The sequence below is a fragment of the Neomonachus schauinslandi genome, chromosome 2 (genome assembly GCF_002201575.2).
Source record: "Neomonachus schauinslandi chromosome 2, ASM220157v2, whole genome shotgun sequence".
Taxonomy (NCBI): Eukaryota; Metazoa; Chordata; class Mammalia; order Carnivora; family Phocidae; genus Neomonachus; species Neomonachus schauinslandi.
Genome location: NC_058404.1, coordinates 76496234 through 76512086, shown reverse-complemented (window position 1 = coordinate 76512086; position 15853 = coordinate 76496234). Strand labels below are relative to the sequence as shown.

Sequence of the window (15853 nt, the reverse complement as noted above, 5' to 3'; positions counted from 1 at the left end):
CATATGATAGTTTGCAAGGATCCTGGTACAACTGAAACTCCCACTTCTAGTTATAAATATTATCTTCTCTTTATATTACTTACATTTTGTAACAAAATAGAGATTGACTTAAATTTAAAATATCTCTAAATTATTTTATATCCTTTTAGAACATGTGTACTTTTAGTCAAAACCTGTTACACTTTTGTGTTTATGAGAACATAAACTGTATCTATCTTTAAATGTAAATATCCATATGAAATGCCTCTAAAACAAAAATCAGCCTCATTTCTTTTTAAATTCAGAAGCAACCATAATTCATCAAACTTTAATCATTAAATGTTCTATGCCTGACTATTTTATTGTGAAAAGTAATATAAAACAAATTTGAAGGTCAAATAGCAATTGCTTTAGGAATAATACATCACATTTATAAATGGTACAATTTTTTTTCTACTTAAAATTGGTCTACAGTTAAAACATTTAAGTGGAGATTAGGAATTAAAATGGATTTTGAGAGGCAATTTGCAACTGCTGAACTTTTATAACAGAGATACCACGATTGAGTTAGGATCTAGTCTAAAAGCAAAACTATACCATAATAACATAACTTACCTATCCTTGCATAATTATCTTTACAAATGATTGGCTCATTTCTTTATTTTTTAACCACATAAATATGTTGTTTAAATTCTCAAAAGCTTAAAAGTAAACTCTGATCTTCAGAGTTGCGAAGACTTATCCAAATCAAAACTTCAAAGACTTAAAGTATAATTACTGACTCTTGCTAGATCCAGTACATGTTCAAGTAGAGAAGTTTAGCTCTATAACTTCCACCCCTCAACCTAAACCTCCAAGTCACTTGTCAGTTAAAGGTTGGGCGATTTATTGACCGCCTCTGGATGCATACTGTCAGTGCTGAAGGAAATATGAGAGAGGGTTGTCGCTACTGTTCTGGAGCTCATTGATAATGACATACCTGCCTCTGTCACCCATTACCCATACTACAAACTACTTAGACCTAACTGAAAAATCAATAGCCTACTTGCACTGGTTCCTGTGGCTGCCTCCTTTGATTGTCAGCTCCTGTCTAGGGTCAGCACTTACATGAAAGGGGTTGTGACTGCCTGATGCTTTCAGGACAACCTAACGATATGAAACTAGCCAACAGAACAGTAAATTCTGTCTTCCTGCCCTCCTCATCAATTAGGCTTTGACTAGGCTTGCCTGTAGAAACCTGACCTTTTAAGTTTAGGTGAATATGGACTAGCTGAACACACCATTGCCCTCAGCACTGAGCCAGGAAATCTACTGACAGGTTAAACAAAACAGAAGGTTGTAACTGTCATAATTTGCATTGCACTTTCACGCCAACAAGGGTGTTATCAGTAGGGGCAAGCCCTGGAACACACAACTCCAGCACCCTTAAGCCACACTACTCATAAATTTTCAAGTGAAGTGAGATAAAACATAAATTCACAAATAGCAATGCATTTCTCATCGCTTAGTCTTTTAGGTTTGCACTTTGCAAACCCACAGAGTGTCCATCAACAACTCTTTCAGTGGTCACCTGCACTCCTACTGCATTAATGAGGGACTTCCAGTGAACACAACAGAGAAGTAAAAATAACTCAACTATGTCAACTGAAAAGATATTTTAGAGAGAACTTATAATAAAGCAGACAGATTGACCTATATCTCAAAATGAGAATAATTAGATCTCAATATATTATCTCTTTCTTGCCTCACATCCCTCCCCCCCAAAAATATCCACAAGCTTAGAAAATAGTAAGTTATCACATCAGTGAAGGGAGGTGTTGAAATTATTTCCTACCATGCTTCTCTGATACAGCATCTTTTACAGTTTGAGAGAAAACTAAGAACATCTGTAAAATAAAAGATGTTAACACTTTTATGCTTGTCAGATCTTCTGATGAAAACAAGTGAAAAGCATGAGAAAGTAGTATAAAACTTTACTTATTATCGTGACTTGTATTTTGAAAACCATTTTCCTGCTTGGATCTATCTTTTAACACAACATGAATATGGTAATATTACACTTGCTTAGAGCACTATAGTTTCTCTGAGGAGAAGACGGACCATTCTTTTTTTTTTTTTTTAGTTTTTTATTTTTGGAGTTAATTGTGAACTTGAACTTTGGCTTCAAGAACTTTTACAGAATATCTAACCTTTATAAAAATGTCAGAACACTGAGAGTCCATTCAACATTTTAAGAAAAAAAATACCTGCTAATCTTATGTACACCTCCAAACACACACTATTTTTCTATATATACAATACACATGCCTGTTTCTTTTTCATGTTTTTATGATCCAACTCCTATCAAGCAATAATTAGTATACTCTTAGAATTTATTCCAAGTTGCTATTTGGTAGTCCCTCACAACCATCTCCAATCTATAATTTGTAATTTTTTTTCCTTAAGACTAAAATATGGATGGAATATAACCATCTGTAAGCTTATTCTTTTCTGTAATTTTTACATGTTAAAAACTTTCATATAGTAGAGCAGTACTGGAAGTCTAAATTCTTGCAGAAAGATTTCTGATTTAAAATCAACTAAAAGATATAAACAACAACTTAAATCATGCTATGGTATGAAGTTATAGATTTTTTATCTTGAAAAGGCAGAAAAAAGTTCTAATCCACCCCCCGAATTAAGAATTGAGACAATAGTGAGTAGAGATAATGACTCAATTAAGGTCACTCAGATAGTTTGTAGCCAACCGAGAACAAAAATTTCAGGGCTTTTTTTCCCCTAGACTAATGCTCTTTAGACACTATCAAACTGCCTCTCTTTATCTTATCTATCTAGGTAAGCTACGGGGCAGCAGACCTTATATATTTTTAAAAATACACAGCTTTGTATCATTTGTTTTTAAGTGATGCTATAATTTATAGAAAGTTTTGACTGATTTCCAGAAGAGATTAGATTTGTAGAACACTTAACCAACAAGGTACCATAGAACAAATAACTATTAGAAATAGAAGATCTAATTAAGTATGGTTGGAACCCTGTACTTACCTAATTTGATGATTAACTATGCATCTGGTAGCCTTTCAGGTCCTTTGTGTGTACCTATCTGATAGCAAAGTGAAAGGGCATGGATAGTGTCTGGTCCCAGCAAGCAAATCATTTGGAAACAGTCATAGCCATAGATCAAAGATTTTTCACTCTATCCAGGCTGATTTAAACCTACCAACCCAGGTTTTGTCTTCAGACAAAACCAGTCAGAAAATAAAAGAATGACTCTTTAGGATCCAAAGATAATAAGGGAAGATAGAAAGGGAAAATTCAGAAAAGAAACAGGCTGGCAGAACCTTGATATACATAGGCCAAGACAGCTGTTTTATATCCTAGCTTGATTTCACATGGTTACAGGAAAAGTTTCCATTCCTTAGATCATCAAATATTATTTCATTTATACTACACAGATGTCTTCTATATGTAGATTGGAACCAATGAAGAATTTTTGTTGTTGTTTAACCACTACAAGGAATCAGAGAGACCTCTCAGCACATCACTTTTACTCTAATTCACAATGTTTGAAAGAAGGAACAGGCTAGATTTTTAACATTTCCATTAAAAATAATACAAAATCCATTAAAAATTTCCTGTAATCGTAGCAAAAGAATGATGCCAAATTACCTCTACTAGTAACAATGTAGATGGAGTGCTGTAGAACCAATATATTTTAAAATAAACTAAGATGTTTAAAAAGGCTAGTTTTATAAGCCTTTTGAGGCTTATAGTTTCTTAAGGCTAGTTTTCCTAAAATATAATACAAAACTATCCATATGATATGCTTAACTGATAATTTTAAACATAGGTCCACAAAATGTCTCATATGACCTGAAAGAAATACAGAACACAAAGCCAAGTCTTATATTTTGAACTAAGTACAGCTCAGAACTAGCATAATCTACATCCCTAATCTCAATCATCTGTTACAGAAATCTCTGGCACTGATCACAAGGGAAAACAGAAATGGGAATGGGGATGGCTCTAAGATTCCAAGAAACATAGTCTACATGTGAGTCTATAGTAGTAAGTTATTAAACAAAGGATATCACACCTTCTTTAAACCATAAAATTTAATGTCTTGAATCAAATGGAAATCAAAAGTTTTTATTTATTTAGCATCAAGTTCAATACTGACTAATACTGATTTTCCTGTCTTCTGGAATTGATATTAAAAAAACACCTAGACACAAATAATAATCCACAAATTACATAATCATTCCTTAAATAGTTAAGAGCTGGTTCTACTAAAGAATCCTCTCATTTGTTGAAGATTATAGTGAGTTATGAAAGCCAAAGTTATTTGACAGGTGAAACTTAATATTTACCTCATTTACCTCATAGTATATTAGCAAGTTCAAACTGTTAAAAAGGAAGGAAGGAGGACAGGACAGGATCTTATTTGTTCTAACTTTTCAGAACTTGTTTAACTATATATGGAAATAAAAGGATGTAATTACTACAACTCAAAAATGTATACATTTAAAATGAGAAAAAGCTAAATGACTTATTGGTAAGACCAAATGATGTATCCCAACATAAGTGAGAATACAGTAAGTTCAATGAAACACCTTCTGAGAGATGCTTGCTGAATTAACTTGGATTTTCTTAATATTTCATATCCTAGCTCAATAATACAATAGTATTTACTTTTCAGTTAGGCTAAAAGCTGCTTACTTCCATTTTCCTGAGTACAATTTCTTTGCTCTATCATTATACATCTTGGTGAGATCAAATTCTGTATCGCTTAATAAGGTACTCATATATACAACTGTTATTCAGCTTGGGGGAAAACATGAACATATACTGTACTCTTCAATTTTCTCATCCTACAAAATAATGTAAGAATTAGACTTGTAAAAGATGTAAAAGTATAAACACCACCACTAATCATATATATATTACCCAAGGTTACCCAACCAAATTCAAAAGGCCCACAACACAATGCTCAAAGCATGTAAAAGATTTATTTTTTAATACACTTCGATAGGTTTACTATGCAAAATTAAAGCTATTGCCTTTACCTGACAGAACATTACCTTAAGTTCAAACTTACAAATGAGAACAATACCCTTGGCTTACCAATCAGAGAGATTACAAGCGTTTGTTTCTTTTTTTTTTTAAGCTATTTTGTAAGAGGAAAAACAAAAACAACTTGGTTCAGTAGCATATCTGACCATTTAAAACAGGTACTACAGTGAACTGTTCAAAGAAAACATTCAATTTCTCTAGATTAATTCCAGAATAGTAATTATTGATAGTTTAGATACAATGTCTATGATACCTCAGTTTTGGAAATCAGATAATTTCACAGAGAGCAAAAGAGAATGTGGTTTTACTTTGACTTTTAATACAATGTAGATACTATAACCCTGATAATTGTCTTTAAAAGCTTTTTTTATAATTACTTGAATAAAATTTCATCAACTAATACACAAACAAATTGTGTTTGGGTTATTCACTTTTCTTTCTGTTTTTACTAGAATCGTTTTTAAATTCAGGGAATTTAATAGTTATTTCCCCATTTATATTTTGACCAAAATTATTTTTTCTTTAAAAAAAATCAAGCATTTTTATAAATATGTTGAAAGATTAAGTATGTAAGAACCCAAAAATTTAGCAACTGCATAGATGTTTCAAAATTAGATTTTAGAGGAAGAGAATATACACACATAAACATGAGGTCCTTTGTTTTCCAGAAAGTATAAATCCTTCAGAGTTGTTTTTTTTTTTAATTCAATAATCTGATTGGTTTTTGAATATTTTCCTGGAAAACAAAATTATATAATCTAAAATCTGTATACTCTTTAGTAAGGATTATTGCAATGCTGTATGCTGTGTCTCTAGAGAATAAAATAATGAGTATCTTTTAAGCCTCAGTGATATGATAAAGTAAAAAATGCACCGAAGTTTAACTCAGTAAACACATTTCTAAGTAAAGATCAGCAAAAAATAAAACAGTTTAAGGATTCTGTATTCTCTGGAAATGTAAACAGGATTATATCTGTCAGATGTACAGAAGCTCTGACTTCAGCCATTAGTTTGGTTTTGCTCCTGAGAAACACAACATGAACTACTGAATCATTTCTTTTCAAATCCATACATTCCCTGAAGCAGTTCAAGCTTCATCAGCAGTGCAGGAATGTTTTAAAATGACAGGCAAAGAGCATTAGTTCTCTTTTTTCTCTCATACTGTTTTCCTATAAATGGAAGACAGAGTTCTTTTCTCAAAGCACTTAAGCTGAGGCTGTTTAAGTCAACTGCTGTAGGAAAATATGACTGAATTTTCTATTCAAGAAAGTATCACAACTGGATTGTTTATTTCAAGAAAAACTTTGAGAAAATCAAGTATTGTATTACTATCTTAGAATAACATATTATAAAATTAGCATTCTATTAATTGCCCATTATTCTTCAGTTATATTTTCAGTATAAGTATTTTGCCAACACATTACCTTATTTTAGCACCAAATAATACCCAGTTTTCCTTCTAATTTTAAGTATAAAAAGGCCCTCACATTTAGACCAATTTTATTTTGAAAATCTTGTTTGTATAAATAGTTAAATTTTATTTCCAAGTTTCTGTACTCATAGGCATTTCATTCCAAGAGGAAATTCAATTAATAATTAAGTTTATTTGCTCATGATCAATTAAAAAGAGGACGTTATGTATAATCTGGCTCTTCTTCTGAAGCTTAAACATTCACATTTTTCAAGAACTAGCACACTAATTGCTATAACTTGACTCAGTTTTACTTTAAGGAAACAGGAAATTTTAAGGCTAAAGTTTCAACATATACATTTTAGTTTCTAGTAACTAAAAACACCCCCACCTTAGTATTATCATGCACATTCTCATAAAACGCTTCTAAAGTAATGACGGTGAAGGTAAAGACTAGAGAAGTCTGAAGGTTATGGACGACACGAAATCCAAAACAAAAAAATTCAAATCACACCCTGAATATCCTCCTCCTCTTTTTAGGAATGTCTGTAGCTAGCCCAACATCACAGGTCTGGGCAGAAGCATGCTGATGTTGGCATTGCCTAAACCAAACAAACAAGATGTTTAACAGTCAAATAAAATGTCCTGCAGCCTCCCTAATGAATTTGTCAAGGACCATCAGATTTCTCTCCCCCTCTTTTGCCTCATTAACTCAAGTATGATGAGACGGATTATAACAAGAGAATACAGATCAATCGGTCTGAAGACTTGAAGTGGCTTTTAGCCTCTAGAGTTTCTTTCTCTCACTTGGTCTCCTTTAATAGAATACGGTATCTCCTGCAGAAGGGGCTGCCACTTCATTTTAATACACCATCAAGGAGCTGCTGATGGACTTCTATACTAACATACATAAAAGCAGAGGTGACAGGGGCTCTTCAATTACAGCCTCCTCCGATACCGTTTCCCCCTTCAATTATTCAACCAGAGGAAGAGCGGATCCGCAAACACACAGCTGAAGCAGCTCTTAGAGCAGAGGTAGTCAGAGAGAGTTGGGGTGGGGGAGGGGGGAGAGGAAGGGAACTAGCAAGAGCGAGCATTATTTGCTGGAAGTGTTTAAGTTTATTGCTCGAATGATGTTTCTAATTAGTACCATGGCAATAAATTAAAGTCGCCTTTGTTTAACTGATTTATTATTTACTACAGCATCTACCTCAGACAAGGTAAATTGGTAATGAATTGTTTTTAAATCAAAACATTTGTAACGTTTTATCATCCCTCAGCCTCTGTACCTAAAAGTGGAGAAACCCAGAGACAAGGGTGCCACGAAACTTAGTTGAGGCCGCCAGAGCAGGAAAAAGAGGAGTGGGGTATCAGGGAGTGGTGGCGCGAAGATCCGAGTGGCCTGGGCCGCCCCACCCGAGGAGGGCGGGCGCTGGGCGCCTACCCATGGACCTGGGGGTGGCGACGCCGCACTGGAGCCGAGAAGATGGACAACTGTCGTCACCCCTGGGACTTTTTGCAAACACTCCCAGGAGTGTCGCGGACCGGGCAGGTCCACGCGCAAGGCCTCCCCTGCTCGCGGACGATGTGAGGAAGAAGCGGCCACCTCGAGGGTCTGGGAGGGAAAGCTCTGCACCCTCTGTCCCCGACACAAGTCTCCGCCCAGTAACTGCCCTCGGGAGAAGCTGCAACGGATCCTCTCATGGCTGGTCGCACAACTCTGCAGCAAAGTGCCCCTCCTGCCCCGTAATATTTCCCAGAGTGCCAGTGTGACCCCGAGAGCATTAGCCAGGTTACCCACAGAGTCTGGGCTTCGCACTTGCGCGAACCCCGAAGATGCCGCGGCTCTGCTCTATCCTTCCACCGCCAAGCATTCCGAGATGCAAGCTGCGCCCCCAGGAAGACTGGAGCCTGAAGCCGCCCCAAGTCTCTGCCACTACGGAAGAAGTTGACTATAAAGCTCGGAACCCCAGAGTTTGGTGTACGCTTACTTCCGACTGTTCTTCCCCACTCCTGGCTACTAAAGACATATCCTACACAAAATCCGACTTGATTTTTAAAAAGCCAACCAGTTCTTTAGAAAGGGACTTATGGCAAAGAGAGCGAGGGGGTGACAAGGCACCAGTCATCCGCTCCAGACATCTAAGAAAGAACCAAGAGGTCCAAGTATCTGACATCAAGTACATGGAGAGAAATAAAATTTCCTTATGCAACTGAATTCAAGTTCACCTGGTCCAGCTTTTAAGAGGGCACCTCAAGCCCTCCCAAGGGGTTTTGCAAAAGCCGCATGTACACCAGTTTTGCAAAAAGAAGACTTTGCCCAAATGGCTTCATAGATTTTCATTTCTTATGTCATTATTGGAGAATATAATGCCCAAAATCTAACTAAAAATAATTCCATCTACTTGATTTGTCTTAAAAAGACTCAGCATCTAGACACCTGAGGTTCAAACATAAACCCTCAATACTAAGCAAATCAAAAACACTGTTACAGTTTCTTCCATCCAAAAGTAGGGAAAGGCTACAAGGGGTACAGCTTGAACATATAATACATACACTAAAAGCACATGCATGAGTTTTCACTGAAATGCCAAGGGAGGAGTGAAGCCATCTGTATAATCAATAACAGGATAGTTATAGATTTTTGCAGCAGTGAAGTCTTTTAAAAGCAACAGTCAATTATGAAAATAAAATCATTTTACAAGTGAAACTCTGTACTGCCTCAGAGTATATTCAAAACTAGATTTACAACATTTAACATTTTAAGAAAACTAACTCAGGTTCACTTTTACTTCCCTTCATTTTTTATTGTTTAAAACAATTTTCGTGGCTTATGTTAATTTAAAAGTATATCCAACAATATTCAACCATATATACTTTTGCACTCTTTCTCACAACTTAAACATATTTTCTAATAACTAGTTTTTTTAAACAATAAATAGCATAAAATATATCTGAATCTTAATTATGACGGAATTATCAAACAAGGTGCTTGCACTATTTTTACCCTGCCCCATTTTTCAACAGCATATGGAAATTACTGAAAAGAGATTTATGGTCATAAACCTTCACCCCATATCCACTTCGCACACAAACCCCAACTGGTGCACACATACAGCAATTGCTCTGGCTCTTGGCAACAATGGCAGAGAAGGGGAAGAGAAGGGAGGAAGAGTTTGCCAGAGGAGAAAATCTAGAAAAACGCAGGTTCTTTCCCAGATTCCCCTTCCTCCTTCTATTTGCCTTCAAGCAAAAGTAATTTTGTCAGAGTTTGCACCTTCTGCACAATGTTGATAGGAAAAAAAAAGTGAACCTTTCTCAACCACTGCTACTCTCTCGCGTTATTCCAGCCATCTCCAGAAGTCCCTTCTATATAGACTCTCTTTTTCTTCCTTGCAACTGATAAGAGGAGAGGATAAAGAAGGGGCTGTAAAATGTGTGTGAGCATTTGACTTCTACTATCTCCTCCTATTTTCTTACTTCTCGCTTTACCCCCTTTCTTTATCAAGTGCAGCGGTGGCTGCTACTGTCTGCCAAGTATGCCTGTCTTCTCTCTCGGATTGGCTAAAGCACTGACAGCTCGGATAGCGATTGTAGGAACTGAAGCTCCGCCCCCCTCATGATGGCCCTGGACCATTCATAAACTAAATAACTCCAGGAAACAGCAAGGCAGAGAGAGAGAGAGAGAGAGAGAGAGATTGAGAGAGAAGAGAGAGGGGGAGAGAGAGAGAGGAAGAGAGAGAAAAGGAGGGAGGTGGGAGGGAGAAAAAGAGGGAGGGAGAGGGAAAAGGAGAGAGACGACGTTGGAGGGGAGGAGGGAGAGACGACTCAGAAAGTGGAATCTGCACAAGCAACCTAAAGGGGGAGGAGAAGAAAAACCCCTGAATCCTTATAACGAAACCCCAGATGCAACGCAGGCAACGACTTCGTCACACTAAAATAGATTTTGTGAGGGCCAAAATTATAAATTACGAAGCAGAAATGAGTATCAAACAACTTCCAGCGGTTTGCACCTAGAGAAAGACAAGAAGAAACCACTGCAAACAAACAAACCCAGTCCAAACAACGCCTCCAGTAGGAAAAGAGGAAAACCGCTACAACACTACCCCCTGAGAAGAGACCAGACCATCACGCTGAGAGTGCCGGGCGGCGTCTGCAAACCTCCAAGTGTGCCGCGGACTGAGCTGCACTTCACTGCTCTCTGGACCTTAATTACGTCCTTCACCTTCCATTTGGGGGAGGGTGAGGAAAAAGGCATTTACCTACGCTGAGTGAAGAAGTCCTACCAGCGTGGGAGAGAAGTTTAAGAATGAAACACTGAATGTTTCGCTTTTATTTTTAAATTTATTTTGGCACTTAAAAGACCTCATTTCCAGATTTCTGGGCAATCTCGGCTGCAGACATCTAAGCCTAACCTCTTGGTAATCTGAATTTTTCTCTCACCCCCACTCTTCCCCCCCCCCTTCATCTCTCTCACAAGCACATCTTTATTTTACACATCAAGCAAAAAAAGTCCCAGCAGGTAATTTTCCTCTTCAAAGATTACCTTTTTTTTCTTATTTCTGGAGAAGAAAAAAGGTTTCTAAAGAGGGGAAAGAAAGAGCAAGCCGGCTGTTTTATCAGCCGGTCAGTCCAGGTGGAAAACAAGAGTGAAAGTGGGGCTTAGGGGAAGCGCGACGCCTCTTTCGCCTGCCGCAGGGCCACCACCACTGCGTAAGCCTTGGATCCCTCAACGTATTGCGAGACGCCGGTGTATAGCCCGGACCTGTGCCCCAACATGATCGCCGCTCAGGCCAAGCTGGTTTACCAGCTCAATAAATACTACACTGAGCGCTGCCAAGCGCGCAAGGCGGCCATCGCCAAGACCATCCGAGAGGTCTGTAAGGTGGTCTCGGACGTGCTAAAGGAAGTGGAGGTACAGGAGCCTCGCTTCATCAGCTCCCTGAGCGAGATTGATGCCCGCTACGAGGGGCTGGAGGTCATCTCGCCCACGGAATTCGAGGTGGTGCTCTACCTAAACCAGATGGGCGTCTTCAACTTCGTGGACGACGGCTCCCTGCCCGGCTGCGCGGTGCTCAAACTGAGTGATGGGCGGAAGCGGAGCATGTCTCTCTGGGTCGAGTTCATCACAGCGTCCGGCTACCTCTCAGCGCGCAAGATCCGCTCACGTTTCCAGACCCTGGTGGCTCAGGCGGTGGACAAGTGCAGCTATCGGGATGTGGTCAAGATGATCGCAGACACCAGCGAGGTTAAGTTGCGCATCAGGGAGCGCTACGTGGTGCAAATCACTCCCGCGTTCAAGTGCACCGGTATCTGGCCTCGCAGTGCGGCACAGTGGCCTATGCCCCATATCCCCTGGCCCGGCCCCAATCGGGTGGCGGAGGTCAAGGCCGAAGGGTTCAACTTGCTGTCGAAGGAGTGCTACTCACTGACCGGCAAGCAGAGCTCTGCAGAGAGCGATGCCTGGGTGCTACAGTTCGGGGAGGCTGAGAACCGCCTGCTGATGGGCGGCTGCCGAAACAAGTGTCTCTCGGTGCTGAAGACGCTGCGGGACCGCCACTTGGAGCTACCAGGCCAGCCGCTCAATAACTACCACATGAAGACGCTGCTGCTGTATGAGTGCGAGAAACACCCGCGGGAAACGGACTGGGACGAGGCGTGCCTAGGCGATCGGCTCAATGGCATCCTGCTGCAGCTCATCTCCTGCCTGCAGTGCCGCCGCTGCCCTCACTACTTTCTGCCCAACCTCGACCTTTTTCAGGGCAAGCCCCATTCGGCCCTGGAGAGCGCTGCCAAGCAGACCTGGAGGTTGGCCAGGGAAATTCTCACCAATCCCAAAAGCCTGGACAAACTATAGGGTGCTGGGGACTGCTTGAAAAGCGACACAAACAGGAATGCTCTCTTACACACAAAACACACAACTCAGCTACAAACAGCAGAAACTCCAGACACAAACTTTTATGTAAGCCACCTAAAGAAACAGGAAGCAGGCACAAGACCTTCGTTAATTAACAAGCAAACAAAAAGAGAGCAAACCAACCAAACAAACAAACAAAATCACATTCTTGCACAAAAGTGATCGTTTTTCTTCCAAACAATGTGAATTTAAAAGGTCACACAAAAGAAGCAATCGGGCTTTGCCACCACAAAATGAAACCCAAGGTACATTTTCAAATCAATGTATAGTAGTTTCTCCTCTTTTCCTTCTCTCCCTTTCTCCTTTCTCCCCTCTCTCATCTTCTTTCTTTCCCTCTCCCTCTCATTTCGTTTTGGGTTGCCTGAATGTTGTCACCAAGTGAGAAAAAGTATTTAATTATATGTAAAATTTCTCTTTTAAAAAAAAGTTTTGCTGATGTTAAATGTATCTCAGTGCCAATGTCAGATTGTGCCCCTCCCTTTCTTGCACCTCTACCCTCACCCTAAGCAGTCTTGTTGAAAACAGTAATAAAAATATTACTTTACATTGTAATTGACTGTGGATTGTTCTTAAATGAAGGCAGGTGAGATCACAATTTATAATTTACAATGTAAAGATGTGAACTTCACGAACTAAATGCAAGAAGCTTTCAAAGGAAGTCTAATTTGCAAAATTTACAAATACAGCCCTTTTTTGTAGGTTTAACCATACAAGTCCCCTCCCCCCATCCTTGGATCTTGAAAATATTAATTTTACCCAACTATAATGTTTGTTCTGTAAATTTTGAGGTTTAAAGTAGTATCTTTCTTCACACTTGGAAAAAAAAACAGATTTTTGTATGGAAGAAAAGACTTTGGTCCTGTTTAAAATAGAAAAAAATTATTTCACATTAAAAATTAAGAGATTTGCTTTCTTACATCATAATTTTAAAAAATCCATTCTGAGTCTGAAAAACAAAGGCAATATTCATGGATCTTTTCTCAATAGTTAACATGATCAGTTGATACTTTGCTTTCAATTATTTGTCCTCTTCGAGCTTTAAATAATAAAAACTTAACAATTAAATCAGCCATACCGAAAAAGAATAAAATGGTTATAGCAATACTCCTTTTCCCCAGGAAACGGTGATGTGAACAATCCAGATTTAGAAACTACCTCAGTTTTTTAAGGTTTTAAGGTAAATGCCATAACTATGATCATTATTTGTCAAATTCCCAGAATTATTCAGAAGGTGCTTATAGGCAATTGAAACAAAAAAAGGTTTTAATACTATTTTTATGACCAAAGAAAAATTATTGTTTCAAGAATTTACATACAGGAAAAGTACATTACTCCTTCTGCTTTCCTAAGGTAACAATCCAATGTACTCATTTTAACACTTCATCTAAATTAACAAAGGTTTTTTTTTAATACAAGGAAATAACTAATTAAAAATAAATTAATTAGTAAAACTGAAAGCATCCCAAAGGAACTGGTTTGGTTTGTCTTCTTTTTGTTTTCTTCAATATACTCCATTAGATATGCTAATAATGAGGCACAGGTACAGAAAGTATGTCAGATATTACCCTTTAACATTTAAAATTTATTCTTTGAATTAGTCTAGTTTTTAATTTACTGAAAAATCCATGAATGAGAGGTGTAGACAAAAATGTTCTAAAAAGGAATTTTAAAGATCTGAGGAAGAACTCTGCACGGGGGAGGGAGTGTATGGAGGGATGATCCACAGGACAGAATAGATGGATGAGAAACAAGGAAGGTACTCAGGGCTCTGGTGCCTAGTTCACTTGACAAAAGAGGCTTAAGTTCTCAGATTCCCTGGTAAGAATTCCCTAGTAAAAATAGTTTTGTTTTAGAAATATAAACTTTGATCTTATCAGTTCTGAAATAATCTCTACTCTTTCAACCTACACTGTATCTTTTTCTGATCTCTCTTCCGGTAGATGTAAAACAAACTCACTGTAATACTAAGTGGTTCAGACAAAAATACTGATTTTTTAATAACAAAAATGAACTATTCCCTGGGGAAAATGTTCTGATTTTTTTAGGAACATTTTCAAAGCAACTAGTAGGTGCTCACATTTACAAAGAAATGATTTAAGGGCACAGTGTTTAGTTTAAAAGATAAAAATGACATCTTAAAATGACCTTTTTTCTTCTTATGCACACAAGTATTTACAGCATTAGAGACTATCTCTCTCCAACTATCCCAGGGAGAAGTTTTTAAGTCCTGACAAGAAGAACAAAAATTCCCCAAATTCAGTATTTTTTTCCTACCTTATTTAACGCAGGTATCACCAACAAAAAAATAAAAACACTGCCACAACACAAGTGTCCTCATCTATAAAACACCTAAAAGCACCAACGTCTACACAAAATAAAAATTTCTTTCAATAATTGGCTGAAAAATTTTAAGAATATAAATTAGCAAAACTCTGATTTCTGTAATATTAGGCAGGTTACAGGGGTACAAGACAAATGAGTGATTAGGCTAAAAGATCTTTGTATTGCACAAGCAATACGGGAAAAATTAATGATGCTGCACAGAATAAAATTAGAGAGAAATAAAAGTTCTAACTTCTCTCAAAAGGAGTAAATAACTTTAAAGAGCCTCACTGCAAAGACTGGCAGAGATCCTTATCTTGAGAACAATTAGACACCTTTAAATTACATCCCATTTTAGATTCTATGCCACATATGTCCAAAAGCATAACAGAATATTCTGAATTTCAGCCTCTCAAACATACAAAGTACCATAAATTAGAGTTTAAGTAATTTTGGTTACCTTTATTTCCTAAAGAAACTAAAATACAATTTCAGATAGTAGAGCCATGTAACAAAGTAGGAAATTTTTCTAGTTGATGTAATTTCACAATTAAAGTTTTCTCTACATTGATCTCTACATTGAATTGGCTGAATTATCAAGCTCAAAACAGTTGCTTCCAACATAGCCTTCCCTTTATACAGTCTATCAAATCTTATCTTTATAAAGGCAGCAATTCTGAAACAAAATGCTAGAAACACATGTAAGACAAGAGACGATTTGTTTGTAAAGTTTTAAATAAAATTATAACATTTTTATCAATGATTACTTTGAAATACTTCTAAATCACTAAAATTTAATAATTCACATGATTATAGTACCAAAGAACTTCCTATCAATAAACTCAAAATATGTGTGTTCACACAAGCTATCAGACTCTAAAATAAATAATTCCATTTTTTAAGCCACTTCTCTTCTACAGGTTGCTTATTTTGCTCCTTTTAAAGGAGACTGTTTCCTATCAGAACAAATTCACTTTCATGAAATAAACCTAGCTTTGGCTTTATGGCTGTGCCACAAATGTTTCTTAGTAAAATAAAGTTGCCAAGGTCTGAAAAGTAATCAGAAATACATTTTAAAGGGGAAATTACATTTTCATTTAAGAATAGGAAATTATGCAGTGCCTTGTAAAATCGACTGTAGGTAATGGGAA

General features: G+C 37.5%; 2 protein-coding genes across 5 annotated transcripts in view; one reads left to right on the top strand and one right to left on the bottom strand.

The window, feature by feature from the left end:
• Positions 1-15853, bottom strand: part of LRBA (LPS responsive beige-like anchor protein) — a 762450-nt gene that overhangs the window by 274425 nt on the left and 472172 nt on the right. The gene's annotated exons all lie outside the window — the stretch shown is intronic.
• Positions 11241-12320, top strand: MAB21L2 (mab-21 like 2). The gene has a single exon (XM_021698841.1). The coding sequence runs from the start codon at positions 11241-11243 to the stop codon at positions 12318-12320; it is 1080 nt and encodes a 359-aa protein (XP_021554516.1).